At 40.4% G+C, this 16,156-nt stretch overlaps 1 protein-coding gene across 8 annotated transcripts in view; it reads right to left on the bottom strand.

Moving 5' to 3' along the window:
* LOC122171848 (transmembrane protein 68) overlaps positions 1–13,301 on the bottom strand; it is a 29,966-nt gene extending 16,665 nt beyond the window's left edge. For 3 of the 8 annotated variants that reach the window (XR_006172110.1, XM_042839641.1, XM_042839640.1), the window contains exons 1-5: positions 13,191–13,300; positions 9,476–9,820; positions 6,981–7,145; positions 3,210–3,403; positions 1,064–1,124 (exon numbers count right to left, since the gene is read on the bottom strand). Coding sequence is in view for 7 of the 8 variants with exons in the window: in XM_042839641.1 (XP_042695575.1) it covers positions 1,064–1,124; positions 3,210–3,403; positions 6,981–7,145; positions 9,476–9,809 (754 nt within the window). In the remaining variant the exon portion in view is untranslated. Of the gene's footprint in view, positions 1–1,063; positions 1,125–3,209; positions 3,404–6,980; positions 7,146–9,475; positions 9,821–13,190 lie in introns of those variants that run through there. The other 5 variants (XM_042839644.1, XM_042839643.1, XM_042839642.1 and 2 more) reach the window with 3 other exon arrangements.
* Positions 13,302–16,156: the final 2,855 nt, after the last annotated feature.

The following is a 16,156-nucleotide window of genomic DNA, read 5'->3' as shown; positions in this document are numbered from 1 at the left end:
AAAAAAAAAAAAAAAAAAAAAAAAAAAAAAAAAAAAAAAAAAAGAATATTCCAAAACTATTGAAATTAAAGTAGTGTCTCCAGCAATCAACAGAAGTAAATTCCTCTAGCACCCGTGCTATAGAATAAAAGTAGCATCTATCTTTCTGGCTTAAGCCTCTTCCAGTTTGGAAAAATTATTCTGAAAACAGTAACAATGCTCTTAATTTTTGTAGAACATCATAAAGAACGTGTGAATCATTCTGCATGACTGTATTTGATGTCTGAGCTTTCTCCATCCAGTATTCAGCTTTTAATTAGAGAGGATGAGAAATGGAATTGTTTTGTCCTGCAGATCTGTGATGAAAATGATGATGGCATAATTTGAAACAGAACATGCAGTATGGAGGAGACTATTCAGGCTTTTCCTGATAGCAAGCTGGAAGACACACATAGACAAAATAGAATGGGGGCAAGGGAAGAGCTAGCACTGTCAGATCAGCAGAGATGCAGACATAATCATTCCAAAGGTGGGCTCTTCAGACATCTATATATACCCATCTATTAGTGTACAAGAACTTCCAAAAAGGATGAGGAAGGAGCAAGCAAACCTGAGTTGGTACAGAACTACAGACTTAGTGGTGCACTATATAACAACTATGGATGAAATAGGTTTCAAACGTTACCAAGTTTAAGTGTAAGCACAGAGCTTTAACAGGTTATTTAAAGGAAATGTCAACTGCAAACCGTTGCTTCTGAACAGCAGAAAACTTAAGAGTATGTCTAGCATTTATCAGCAGAGCAAAACAATATTTTAAACCTATCTGCCTTTTTCTGGCTACTTTTTTTCCTTTCTTCTACTTCTTTGGGAAAGCACATTGCCACATTGAGAGTGACTGAGATGAGCTAATACCACACTTAATGCTGACACTGAATCCTAGTCACGTCCCTGCATTGCATTAGCAAGTAAACCTCAAGATATAAGGCTTTGTCAATTCTCAAATCTATATGGGATTATTTCTACAAAGATAGGCTAAACACATATGGAAAAATAAACTACAAAAAATATATGTAAAATATCTTACTTATTCCTCCTAATGTCCTAATGCCTTCTCGAACATTTTGTGTAAACATAGGAATGATGGGCTAGGAGGGAAAAAACATATTAAGAATTTAATGAAGATAACACTATCTAGAAAACTGCTACCTCACTTAAACCCAACACACAAATTAATTTCAAGTGTTTGTCAGACAAGGACATACAGAGAGCAAAACAAGGATTCATTAAGTTCTTTTGCCACCTTCTGCCATGAAGTTTCAGCCTGGAGAACACTGCAAGGTTTCAGCATGTCCATATTCTTAAAGCAGTACAGGACTTCAGAACTTATGGAGTACTTAAGCCTCCTCTTGTCTAGAAGTACTTGCACATTTGTGAATCCAGTGGTTAGATGACTGCCTAATTTATAGTTATGCTTAAAGAACTCACAAGCCTGGGACCCTAAACTTGTCTGATTCATCTCTACTGCGCTGACTATTGCTTTGCACATGATGTCTCATATTCTGTACAGGCTCATGATTCATTTCTGCTGATGAACATTTGGAACAGTGTCATTATTTCCAGATTTTATTACTGTTTTTGAACTTGCAAACAGCTGTCAGGAATTGCAAGAACGAGGTGACGAGGGGAAGGTTATACTACATGTATTTTTTTTTTTTCAAAATCAATTTATAACAAATGATCAAAACGTAGAATGCTAAGATTTTCATGCATCCACACTCTTTTAAGCTTTTTTTTTAATAAAAACATACAGAAATGAGATTTTTCATACAGGCATCAAGATGCTAAAAAAAAAGTTTGTAAATAATCCAGTGCAGCTGTAGAGAATTAAAAAAGTGCAGCTGCCTAAACCAAATGGTAATAAAATTCCTTATTCCAGAACCATCATCTTTAAAACATCTTACTTAGAAATTGGTTTAGATGACAATATTTCTGGTAAACAAACTGCTGAAATTAGACAATCTGAGGAAGTTGAAGATCCCAGTACTGATTTTCAGACATTTTTCTTTCCACGAATAGTTATACTCGTGATTAAAGGTGACTTAAAGTTCCCCTTCAATCTAAATACAGATTTTTTTTTTCTCATCAATTTCATTCTACCTCCAATACTATTCTGCATCTCTATGAAGTGGGGGAAACTGAAGCTGCGTGATCTTTATGAGTGCAGAAAGGAAACTGAGCGTACATTCAGTTAAATAACTATAAGCAGTACAAGCATAGTTGAATTTGCTAGATTATGGTATGGAGTTTCGTATGCTATTACAAAGCATTACAAAAATTCTGAATCTGTTGAAAGTATCCTGCTTAAAATGCGTTACATTCCCCCTGGTTAAAAGCGAAACCCATTTAAAATTAGGTCTTAAAAATATTCTACTTGGGTATAAAATCCAGAGATTTAAGCAGTCTGTCTTTGGCAGTGTTTAAGCACAAAACCTGTGGAGTGATACCACTTTAAATGAGGTATTTGCAGACCTGCGGACATATGCATATATCTTTCAAGTATAAATATAGAATGAGAGAGAATGAAAAGTATTATTGAAACAGCTGCAATTCAAATATATTATGTGTTTATGTGCACTCCATAGTTGGTCCCATACAAATAATCATGCCTAGTGATCATAGACAGTGCTTTATATGAAAAAGAACTGAAGAGGAAACAGTTCACACTAATAAGCAGCATCTTTTGTTGCTGCTGTTTGCCCTAAAGATCCCTCACTAGCACAAAAATACCAATGCAGTACATAACACCAGTGCTTCTCGTATGAGTACAACAACAGCAGAGGCAGGTCTGCTGATTTACAGCCTATTTCAACAGTGGGAGAAATAGAAGTGCAATGTGTGGCTGCTTTCCAGTTATTCTGGTAAGAGGCTGAGCTGGAACAACCCCAACCAGGCAGGCATAAAACAAGTTCATAATCTAGAAACTGTCCTCGATTTCACCTCTTACTCTTTTTAACTCCGGATTTCTTAACCACAGTATTCTTAGATGACTCCACAACATTCTTGTCAAATGGGACAAGCCATGAAATTTAGTTACAAAAGCAAGTAGATTGCATTCATGTCACTCAGCAATCTAACACCAAATATTTGATAATCAAAACAGCTTCCCCTAGAAGAAAGAACCACAAGAAGTTAGCATTTTTTGCTTCTCTTCCATGATACTTCATACTTACCACTTTTGCATCAATGGCCACCTGGGCAAAGCCCTTTCGATTACCCCACATAATAGGATATGTTTCATCACTAAAGAGTGCTTCCCGAAGTCCGCCTGGAGAAATAGCTAACAGATAGCCTTTCTTCAGAGCACTGACACATACTTCTTTTGGTCCATGCATAATGCCAAGTACTTCAATAAACGTTTTTAAACCTGCAGGGTAAAATCAACATTAATACAGAAAATGTTAATTCATACTACCATTGAGTACAAATTCCCAAGACAGAACACAGTGGCTAAAACTAGTCTAATAGCATAATATCCCAAATCAAAGATATTTCTAGAAGGACTCACACAAAGTTATGCTTGTAAATTTCAATTTAAGAAGTTGAAAATTTAGGTTTTCTGTCATGAAATCAGATGCTACCTCAAAATTTAAAAAAAAAAAAAAAAAATAAATCAGTAAAACACTGGAAAAAAAAAAAAAAAAAAAACAGTCAAGTACTGTATGCCACATTCAGAGTTGTTTTCTGTGGTGTACCTTCTCTTTGCCCAAGCTTTACTTTTCAAGCAATGTGATGCACTCATAATAAAGTTCAATAAAAGAAAACATCAGCAAATTATGAGTTTTTTTGTTTTGTTTACTTTAGCACACAAGGAGCAGTCTGTGCACAAGGAGAATGATAAATGAAACATAGCTTTCTCTGTGTTCCAGATTGCTGCAGCTCAGTCTGTGAGCATCCAGGTGGCCTTTCACTACACAGAGGAACCTGGGGATCCTGAATTGCACATATGCAATTAGATGAAGAGCTCACATTTACTGAAGTTTAAAACTGCAAAGTTACATAAACTCATATCTTAAATGTGAGATGTCGTACTTACTCCACTCGTCAAGGAGCAACAGAACAGCAAAAATTGCTTACAGGTATCAGACAGACACGTTTGGACAATTAGCTCAATTTAGGCAGCTAGTATAATGAAGAAAAGGTGCAAGAAAGAAACCAATTATGTTTATTTTAATGTATTTTAAACTTATGTAGTATTTGTGCACACTGCATACTGAAATGGGAACTTCAGGTCACTGAGCAACATGAGAAAGATTACTTCTCTTTCTTAAAGTTTCCCACAGAGCCCAAAATTAACTCAGTCAGCCACAAACAAAGGTACAGAACTGATCTAGCCAAGTTTAAATCTCAAAAACAGATCATCAGGTGTTTTTACCCTCAGTTTAACAAACGAGTATTTATTATTATGAACACACATTTGTTATCTAGAATCACAGAATCACAAGGTCGGAAGCAACCCCAAGATCATCTAGTCCAACTGTCCTCCCATTACCATCGCTACCACAAGCACTAACCCATATCTTGCAGCTCCTCATCCAGACACCTCTTGAACACTGCCAGGAACAGTAACTCCACCACCTCCCTGGGCAGCCATTCCAGTGCCTGACCACTCTGAGAGAAAAAGTTCTTCCTTATGTCTAACCTAAACCTCCTCTGGTACAACTTGCAGCCATTTCCCCAGGTCCTGTTTGTTGCCTGGGAGAAGAGGCCAAACTCCTCCTCACCACAACCTCCCTTCAGGAAGTTGCAGAGTACAGTGAGGTCTCCTCCAAGCCTCCTCTTCTCCAGACTAAACAATCCCAGCTCCCTCAGCTGCTCCACATAGGACTTGTGCTCCAGATCCCCCAGCAGTTTCGTTGCCCTTCTCTGGACACATCCCAGGGCCTCAATGTCTTTCTTATAGTGAGGGGCCCAAAACTGAACACAGTACTCGAGGTACGGCTTCACCAGTGCTGAGTACAGAGGAATGATTATGTATGCACACACACACCAAAGAAGAGTCCAAGATACTGCATGAGGTTGTTGTGGTAAAAGTGCAACAAGACCAAGTGCTGGGTTCTGAACTTCATCCCATTGGCCTCAGCCCAGCTATCCAGCCTATCCAGATCCATCCGAAGGGCCTTCCTATCCTCAGATCTATACTTCCTCTCAACCCAGTGTCACATGCAAACTTACTGAGGGTGCACTCAATCCCAGGTCATCAATAAAGATACTGAACAGGACAGGCCCTAGTACCAACATCTGGAAACGCCACTCACGACCACCTGTCAGCTGGATTTAACTCCAGTGTTCAACAGGAAATTCCAGGTATCTACAAGAGTTTTTTCTATTAGTTTAAATTCCCCTACATAAGTTATCAAGCTGTATCTGTCAAGACTTAAGCTTCTTTGACCCCTTATAGGCCCATGCATCCCTCAAGAGGCACAGCAACATGCTACAAATACAATCCAGTTAATCACAGTTAAATTGGTACAAAAGTGCCTGATGAGGAGGAGGCAGTGAGACTCCATATTAACATCTGCAAACTGGCACATATGAGATTCAGGTTCATGGGGCAAGCTACTCCCTCAGAGCTATTCATAGCATATTTATGAATATTAACAACAGAATGATCATTACATCGTCTAATCCAAGTATCCTTTCCCTCCATTTCTCTTAGATCAAGTCTAGCAAATTTTGGTTAATTAAAACATCTTCTGGAAAGGCATCCATTCTATCTGAAGCTTCAAGATCAGAAAGTCTAAGTACCAGTACAAAAGGATGGCCATCTTTTTGCTTTGATTCACAAAAGAAGCCCTATCTATCTAGGCTGCCAGCCACAGATTATTGTGCAGACTTCAAGACAATCCGAATCAATTACCTGGGCCCCTTGGGCTTATCCTCCCTGAACACCCTTCCAAGCTGTCCAACTGGACCAACCTATTCAGGGCCTCAGTCAGCAGTTTTGAATTTCCATCCCTACAGATTTTCCCCAGCTACAGTTTAGGAACTGCAGCTTGCCTCTGTTTCCTATCATCCTATTTTTGATTACCTTAAAGAAGAGTCAGACCCCATCTTCTCTGCACATCACAGTTAAGTAATCAAAGACAGCAGTAGTATCTTCCTCCACCTTTATTTGTTATAGACCAAATAAACAGTGTGTGCTTCAGCCTCCAGACAATATCCCTGGGAAGTACAACTGGGAAGTACAAAACAGGACACAGTACCATTGGATGTGCTCTCACAGGTGCCAAATCAAGAGAAAGAATCACTCCTTTTAACCTGTTGGCTACACTCAGGCTGAAAAAGGCCAGCACATAGTCGAGTTCACACTGTGCCTTTGCAACAAGGATGATCATGTTCACTTTGTTGTCCACTAGAATGCTGAAGTCCTTTCTGACAGTTACTTTCTACCCAGGCTCCCATCTGTCCTGTCACGTGGGATTACTTCATCCAAAATTCAAAGCTTCATATTTGCTTTTGCTGAACTTCGTGATGTTTCTACCAGTTCCTTTCTGGGAAGTCACTCTGAATACTAGTTCTAACCTCACAGTGTCAACTGAGAGTACACTCCAACTCACCTTTAATTAACAATCATGCCTAAATATTAATAGACATATTATGGAGTATTGGCTACTGAATAACACAGAGACAAGTCTTTCTCCCATTATCTCCTTCTCTTTGCTTCTGAACACTCTAAAGTTATTAAAAGTGTTGCCCAGATTGGAGTGCAAACCATCTCTGCAGTTGCAGGAGATGCCAGTTGCATAAACTTGTTCTTGTTTGATAAGAACACACTCTTTACTAAGAACAGTTGTTCCAACAGACTAACAATATTTGCCTGAAAGTTTGTTCTGTAAGCTTTGTACAATGAATTTTAATAACTTCAATCTTTAAAAAAAAAAAAAAAAAAAAAAAAAGTTTAAAGAACTCTCAGACTGATGGTTTATACTGAAGTACATTACCTGGTAATCTAAAGACGAAATGATCCGCTACTACGTGGCAATATCTCTTCCTTCGTATAAGAAGTCTAGCCATGAAATAGAGATAGTCAACAGGACTAGCTCCATGATAAAACACAATAAGTGCTGGTCCTTCTGGAATATTTTCATCCCCATGAAGTTCATAACCTGTTAGAAGTTAAAGGCATAAAGGATATCAAAGTACGATACAATTCTATCCTACATAAACTAATTTGCATTAAGTTGGCAAGTTGAAACCAGTATCTACTGAAAAGTGTTAGAGCAAAGTGACTGCTAAAATGTCAAGAGCTGTCTTGCAGCATTTACTAAGTTGCTTTCACAGCTTCATGTTTACAAGCCTTATTTGAAGCTCTATTTAAAGAGAGAATGAAAACAACAGAACTAACAGCCTCGCTCTCTTCAACTATTGCATAATTTTATCTTATTTTTTCAGTTCACTGCCTTCAAGGCTGCAGTTCTCTGAATCAATCATTCAAGATAAATCAAAATAAGGACTGAATAGGAGTGTTGAAACACTACTGTGGCAAGCTGCTACCTATCTTTCAAAATCAAGTTCATTGCTGCAAGCAACTGTTAATGGCAGTTTAACATGACAACACCCATTTACGTGTCTTTTTTAATCCCAAGTTCTGAGACTCATCTTTGTTATCTCTCTCAGAGTTATACTTAGACTACTTTTCCATCACTGAGCACTAAAAGCTCTTTGGGGGTTTATATGCCTAACTGAAACACACATGAACCCATACAAGCGTTGAACTTACGTTTCTCATTTAGTTAACGCTGAAAAGAATATTCAGCTAGCACAAAACAATAAAATGGACCAGCTCAGAACACATTTACTTATACATTTAGTTTACACTGAACAGTTCTGTTACAGTATTGTTGCTCTTCTCTAAATCTCATTCCTTCTGAAGTAATCAGGTGTGAAAATCCTTCTCCCTGCCTCCCACCTCCTCCCCCCCCCCTTTTTAAACTTCTGTCTGTACTTTTGGCTTCTCTCCCACTGTTCTATTTTCAATGCCTATTACAGATATACATCTACCAACCATCTGTAGGCGACCACTAACTGTGCTCCATGCTATCTGAGCATAACCGGAGTAATAGCTGTGGCTAGCATTTGCATAATAAAATTACAGGTATCACATACAAGGTTGGGCTTTTGTTTGGGGTTCCCTCCCCCACCCCACCTTCAGTGTTTTGAGATTTCAGGAAGTTCTTCCTGCAACATGCTGATTAACCAAGTGGGAAAAAAAAAAAATAAAAAAGAAAAAAATCACAGAGCATTTCATAATTTACTAAAAGAAGTGGAAGCAGTTGACAGGGCAGAAAGAAAAGTCATAATAGTAGATGAGGGACTGGATAAAAATCTTTTCTGTGAAATAAAAAGTCAGACCTTATAAGAGAGAAAAAGTTACTATGGATGAAAAAAGCCAAGGCCTTAAAAAAAAAATCATATGAGAAAAGTAAATAGCTTTTCATTATGAAGTGAGAATTTTAAGCTCTTTGATGTAGCTGTTGATTTTGATCTAGTGTACTTTCTCAGATTCAAAAGTTAAATCTTAGTCTTACAAAGCCAATCTGATACAGCCGCTGCACCATCTGGTTATAAATGCCTTGACAACCCTCATCCCTTTGACTGGGGAACAAATAGAGATGATTTTCAAGATGGATTTGTTCTTTATGTAAATTGCTCTTAAACATCTCTTTCTCCTTTAGCTGCATCTAGAATGAACGGTTCTGAAAGAAGCTTATGATTTCCTTAGAAAGAAGCCAAATCATTTATTAAGTCTATCTTCAGAAAAGATATAGCAGCAGAGGGACAAGGAGCAGAGCCCTTAGTTTTGACGTTCTTCTACTAGAGAAAGTAGTTGTCAAAAATACATAGAAAGAAAATACAAAAAGTAGGCCTCTGTGAATTGACTTGAGAGCCCAAAAGTGTTGAAGTGGTAACTAGAGAGCAAATTGACACCAAGTGCCCCTTTCAGACAACATTTGGCACGATGTCAGTTACATGCAGCTAAATTACACAAACAAATGTAGAGATATTAGCTATTAGGGAACTGGTATTTAGCTCTCAGTGTTTACATATTGAATCTTTTTTTTTTTTTTTTTTTTTGCTTGCTTGCTAAATAATTCCTGAGACACAGGGAATTAAGTTTTAACGTAGCTATCACTTCAGGTCCTCGTGGAAAAAGAAAATCCAAGAGCAGTTATTAACAGTTAAAAAGATTATTTTTTTTAAATTGCATTTATTTGGCTAAATGAAAGCAGTAGCAGCAAAGGAATAAAAGCATAAGACAAAACTGTACAACCAAAAGAGTCTCAATTCTTTCTTTCCTTTCCCAGGCCCACAAAGTTGAAGAACTACTGGCAGTCAATAAACAGCAATAGCAATTTAATTTAAACTGATAATCTTCACAGACAAAGCCATAAACTGAGAGTCAGTGCTTTTTAGAGAGAAATCAGATTTTGCTTACCATGCCATATTCTCCCATGTCCATCCCACAGGTTAGCCAACATTTCTTTTGCACCATACCAAACATCACCAGAATGTCCTTCATTAAATCCATTCTTCCTCCTTTTATGAATATGAAGAAGGAGAAGGGAAGTGTTGAGGCAGAAGAAGAAGATAGCTATTGGAAGTATAAAAGCTATTGCAAGTGGAAAAAGCACCCATGAAAGGTAGACTCCATAACTCAGATAAGTTTCAGTGTGTTCTATACCAGTCCATTCTCCCAGTAAATAAGCCAGGAAGGTTAAGTAGGATGTAGGCACTGGTCCTTCAGTAGAGGATTCATTGCTCCCTATCATCTTCTGTTTATCTAAAAGAAAAGAAGAAAATGAATAAATCTTTAAAGAAAACAGACAATTTTTTTGTGTTTAATCACACAACAAACTATCTGATTCATATACCATTTGCCACACAGGAATCAGTACAATCTCAAATTGAGTGCTACTAAAAAAAAAAGACAAACAACACCAAACACTTCCACTAACAGCAGACATGACTCAGTAAGAGCGTGGCCACACTCATATAGAGACCTTCAAATGCACTTGTACGTGGACAGAGAGTGAAATACAAGTCCCACAGCACAATGCAGAGAGGCAGCATAAAGGAGGAAGAAGATGAATCAAAAAAAGTTCTCTAAAAGCATTAAGGTCTCTGGTTTAATTCTGTCTATGCATAAGAGCCTTCTTCTCCCATGGCAGTTTTTGAGATACATCTCTCTGGGCTGATATTCCATGGTTCTGGTTCTACTTTGTAATCACTTCATCTCACAAAGCCAAGACAAGCTGTATGCTTGGCTATACCTTAGCTGGAGTTCCACAACAAAAGGAGTAACACCTTGGAACAAAAACAAAAAAAAAATCTTCTGAGCCTAGTAAAGTTTTGGTCAAAACCTGGAGTAACTGCTAATCAGGTCAAAGAAGAAAAGCATTTTGCAACTATAATGCAGACTTGTTAGAGAGATTAAAAACAGTCACTTCTGAAAAAAAAACCAAGTTTATTTTCATATTACAATGTGACATACAATGTACGACTGCAGAGTTCCTATGCACAGAGATGTGTGTATCCTTCACTCCTTTGTTCTTGCTCTGTTTTGAAAGCACCAAGTGACTGATGAGAGATCATTAGACTAAATCTATCAGAATTTCAATATCAACAACTACAAAGAATCAGATCAATTTTCTTTCACATTAAAGAGATACAGAAGCAGAAATCATCTCATTTACTTCCCAATCTCATTTCCTTCACCTATTTTGATATAGCAAGGATGTTCCTTCTCCTTCCATTTTGAAATTTGCCTCTACCCACATTGCTCAAGAAAACTCCTTATTTAAGAAAAAAAAAAATAAAAGGATTTGGATCACACGATCCATGCCTGTTCCATCAACCCAGGCTTATACAGTTCTCATTCCAGTTGTCAGATATGAACTCCAGAACCTGGCAGCAGCAAACACAGCCAAGTGCAAGAAATACAACTTGTGAGACCTAGCAGTACTGAAGAGTAAGATTCAATGCTGTGATGTTTGCCAGATTGTTATGGACTTCCCCCAGCATCCCACCTATTAGCTAGAAAACAAGATGGAGAAATTAATTCTGCCACAGAAACACCTTTTTAAAACTCAGAGGTGATCATACATCTTGAAATATAATTCAAAGCTATGCATTCCTTCCTATTACTTTTAATCGTTTGCAGCTTTCTCCAAATACCAAGTCCTCATCGAGAAAGTTTGAAGTCCTGTCCACATATGCCAGCCTTGCAAAACATGACTTGGCTTTCTGCATGCAATGTTAGATGCAATACTTCAAACGCAATCGCTGCAGTTTTATAAGTTTGCTTGCAAATGTATGCACTAACTAGTAGCACAAATAAAAATCATTTGTTGTCAAACACGTAGGTAGTATCTATTGTACTTCTTTCCCTTAGGGACAGTGAATCCTACTCTGAAAACCCTGCTTCCTAATCCTGAAAGGATCACAAAATCATTTAGATTGGAAAGAATCCCTGGGCTAACCCAACATTTGTCTGCCAGTGAGTTAGATTAGGTTGCTCAGGGTCATGTCCAGTCCAGTCTGTAACACCTTCAAAGACAGAGATCCCTCCAGCCACCAATCCAGCACTTGATCACCCTCATAGTGAAAATGCTTTTCTTTATTCTAGTCAGAATTTCCCTCGCTGCAATTTGTACCTGTTGCCTTGTGTCTCTCGGCTGAAAAGCATCTAGCCCCAACAATAACTATTCATTATGAAGAGCAGCAAGATCTCCCTTAAGTTCTGTAAGCTAAATGAAGGCAGCTCCCTCCACCTCTCCACAGACACCATCTGATGTGACACCCAGCACCGCTGCTGGCCCTTCTCTGGACCTCCTCCAGGCTGCCAGCCCCTTTCTTGCGCAGTAGGGCTCTAAACTGGATGCGTGGTATTGTGAGTGATGAAAAGAGGCAGCAAACACTTCCCTGATCTAATGCCACAGCCTTGCTCACATAGCACAGCATGCGGACAGCCATCCCCCCTGCTACTTGACTTAGCATTTAACAGACAAAGGTCTCCTCCCGGCTGTAAACTTGCTCTTCCCATAACAAGTCCAGCATATGTTCTGAGCTCCATAGGAATACTCTGTATCCAGCCTAAGCGTTATGTTATTGTTACACCTAACACTTTACCAGAGGTACTGGCGCTGAAAAAGGGATGGTTGGCACCACCACATCGCTCAAAGTACAGGCATGGCCATCATGAATAAAAGCCCAAGGTAGTTCTTATGCGCTACTGATGGAATCATTTTGGTCTGTCCCACTTTAGAACTGCCTAGAGTCAGCCCAGTTAAAATTACAAAATCAAGTACGCTGCTTTCTTGAATCACCAGCGACATCCTCTGATTAGGTCCTCCTGGAAGCAAACAGCTCAACCTGCCGTCCTAGTCTGATGTGCTCTGACAGCTGTCACCACCCAAATGCAAGAACGCAGTGGGGTGCTGTACTACAAAGCCCCAGCCTCTGCCAAATCAGCAGCAGAACCTTTCTGTAATACAATCATACCCTTAAAGGCCTTGCGTTAGCTGACATTCATAACAGGTTTCCTGCCAAGCAGTGTGAGCCAAACACCTAATTTCAGTGATAACTTCTTAATAGAGCTGCTTATGGATTCTCACTAGATGAGAGAGGCACATCTCCTCTGACCAACACTACAGCACATAGACTTACGCTTACAGACCAGGCTAACACGCGGTTCTTTTCATTGACTCCTAGGGTCTCACTCAGACAAGCCCCTGTTAACGCTGCCTCCTGCCCCGCCAGCCACTCGCGGGGAGCATCTGCACCAGAGCGAGCAAAGCCGCCGTAAAAAACAACAGCAGCAACATAAAAAGCCAGAAACGCTGCTAACGGCACCCGCGATCTAAAAGGACGCTGGAATTTAGCAGGGCTTTTTGTTCTTGCTTGGAAACACGAAGTGGCCTCGCTTCTCATGGCGGCGGCAGCCCCATCAGCGACTCCTTCAGCAGAGAGTCGGAGGAGGATCACGTTTTCTCCCAAAAGAAACTGCAGGAACCGCGCTCAGCAGCCAGAGCGACCACTTCTCGCCTGCTCGCCCAGCCGCTCCCAGCCCCCTTCGATGCACGGCGGCGGCTGGAGTTGCCCCGGGCCGCACCCTTCACACCACACGGCCCGGCCCCGCAACCGCCGCTCACCTTCCCCCAGCGGCCGCGGCTCCGGCTCCAACCCCCGGTCACTCTCGGGGCCCGCTTTTACTCCTTCGCCCACCGCCTCCGCGGAGGCCGGATGCCCGCTGGGCAGCCAGGCTGGGGCGGCTCCCCGCGGGGCGGAGACGGGAGGGGCACCGCGCCCCCGGCGGGTGCGGGGGCGAGGAGATAACGAAGGCGGCGGGAGGCGAAAAGGGAGGAACTCCGCGCCGCCGGGGAGGCGGGAGCCGCCCGGACCGCTGTCCGGCTGCAACACGCCGCGCTTCCGGCGGGGAGGCCGCCGCCACCGCCAGGGGGCGCCGTGATCTCCAGCCCGGGTGGGTTATCGGCCCTGCGTCGCGTGTGCGCCGTGCGTGTGGCTGTGGTTGCGGCGCTGCGCTGGCGGTGCTGCGCTGGCGCCGAGCTGTGTCGCCTCGCTTTGTGTCTTTGCTTCTGAGCTTTGTAAGCCAGCGGGAGGAACTGGACCTCCGGCGACCTGCTGTGGGGCTTCGTGTCTCATTGCGGTTTGCAAAATTGAGTCCTCTGTGGTGTCATTGTCATTGTCTCAAGTTTGTGATGTTTCCTTCATTACACCGCAGTACCTTGGCTTTTGTCGGCTTCTCTCCTGTTCATAAACTCCCCTCAATACTGGAAGGTCACAATGAGATCTCCCTGGAGCCTTCTCCAGACTGAACAAGCCCAGCTCCTTCAGCCTGTCTTCATAAGAGAGGTGCTCCAGCCCTCTGATCATCTTCATGGCCCTCCTGTGGACCTGCTGCAACAGCTCCACATCTTTCTTATGCTGGGAGCCCCAGGCCTGGACGCAGTGCTCGAGATGCAGAGCTGCGTCTCCCCACCAACACTTGGAGACAGTGTTTCTCTATGAAAACCCCTTCAGATGACACAGCCTTCATGGTCCCTTGGGGTCAACTACCCAAAAGCAAAGAAGTCCCCACAGGTACCCATTGTAATGTCCAAAATGAACCAGGAGAAAATAAATATATATATATTTAATGTATGCCTGCTACGTGATATGCCAGGACAGGAGTAGGAATTCAAACCATAGTCTTACATAGTGCAGTCCAACCGTATATCCATGACATAGCTTTGGCTTGAAGCATAGCTGGAGTCCAGCAGCTTTAGTTCTGATACTCTGCTTCTAAAGTCACTCTGTGCAGTATCTGACTGAATTTAGTATTCCTGAAACTCTGCATTTTGGACATGATGTTTTCAGCATCGTTAACAAAGACCTCAGTGTCTTGCAGCCTTGGATATGATTTCTGGATCTAACTTGCATGTTTTAAAAAAAAAGACAAAAACACAAATAAATCTAACAAATAAGGGGATATTGAAGTTACACCAGGCTTGGTTCCAGACATACATGCTCATTTAGCTACTGTACCAGCTGGACTGAAATTTAATAATTTTCAAAACTGCACTGTTTGGCATCAACCTTAGGTAATATCATTTGGCTGCAAACTGCAGATTTTTGTCATGCTTTTTTGACCGCCTTTTACATGTACATAATTTATTGGAATTCTGAGCTGGGGTTCTGCAGTTGTGCATTTTTGTAACTTTATTGTCAAATATTTTTTTTCAGGGTTTCAGTATTATGTTTGTCCCCAGTGTAGCATCTTGTAGATTAAGCACAAAATGTTAACAAACAGGATTTCCTTGCATGGTTTATTAAGCAAACTATAGCAAACGTGTCATAAATATGTCTTAGGTTTTAAAGCAAGCAGAGGTCACCTGCATTTACTATTTTTCTTTTTAATGTATTACAGACAAGGTAATTTGCATTGTAGAGAAGTAATTTGATAGGCAATTAAATTGTATGAAAAGAAGCTCCTGTTACTGCTAGTTTCTATAATATCAGCTTCAAGTTCTAGTTTCTACATTAGTGCAGTTCTATATTAGAATTCTTTCCTGTGAGGTATTCTAACATATTTCTGAGGAAAAATGGTTTAAATTCTGTTTTCATATGATAAAAATCAGTGTCTTGTTCTTTATTCAAAACCATTTACATCTCTAAATGACATATTTGTCATGTCCATCACCTTGAGAACCCAGTAAATACTCTCAAGACAACTGTGTTAGAAGAAAACCTATAGAAATTCAGTTTCACACACTTCAGATCAGACACCAATAATATTGGGATGCAGTTATAAGATGAAGAGGCCCAGAAAAGCCTTTCTGAACAACTGTTCAGAGCTGTCTGATATAGAAGATCCAGACTCAAATCCCTTCTTTGAAAGATAACCGCTGTTTTGGATCACATATCCTCTCTCCAAGGCTAGTAGTGCTTTATTCCAAGTTGCAGCACTGTCAGGTACCCGTGCACGTGGAGTCTGAAAGGTTGTGTAACATCCAAAATACAGGTGAGGGAAATGTATCAACTGATAGTGCTAACGTGCTTGGAGAATGGAATATGACAGTCAGAGCATGATGCTGTCTCATCCTTCTGCGAAGTTTCTGTGACACAAGGAATGCTTTCAGATCCACTTACTCCTCATTACTATTGCTTCATCATCTGTATTCATTTTAGTATTTGCCCTTTCTTTTAGTTGCTTTTCTCATTTACGTTAAGCTGAGGCTTTGAATTTTAGCTTACATTGTTGGTGTAAGTTACATGAGACTTAATGGTCTGAATTCCTATTCATGTCCAGGCATACTAGTCAGCATCTCAATTTGCTCGAGTTTTGTCTCTGCTGAGAGAAAAATCCTTCTGCTTGCATACTGCAATTATAGTTAAGCTGTTCAAGTAAACAGTCTTGTCTTTGAACAGATCTGAGTTTTTTTCAGGACAAGATTATTTTCTTTTTTCTTAAGGGAAAAAAATTCTTCAAGGTATGCTCATCTGTCCATTCTGCTCCCTTCTTCTGATGTGCAAGAAATATTTATGGAGAAGGAATACAGGAAGAGGAGAAGTTTATTTTAATCCAAAGAGTACATTTAGATTTCTAATGACAGTAGGC

This window comes from Centrocercus urophasianus, unplaced genomic scaffold, assembly GCF_019232065.1.
Source record: "Centrocercus urophasianus isolate 14NV4802_14NV808 unplaced genomic scaffold, USGS_Curo_1.0 seq_11, whole genome shotgun sequence".
NCBI lineage: Eukaryota > Metazoa > Chordata > Aves > Galliformes > Phasianidae > Centrocercus > Centrocercus urophasianus.
This window is presented reverse-complemented; position numbering and strand designations above follow the sequence as displayed.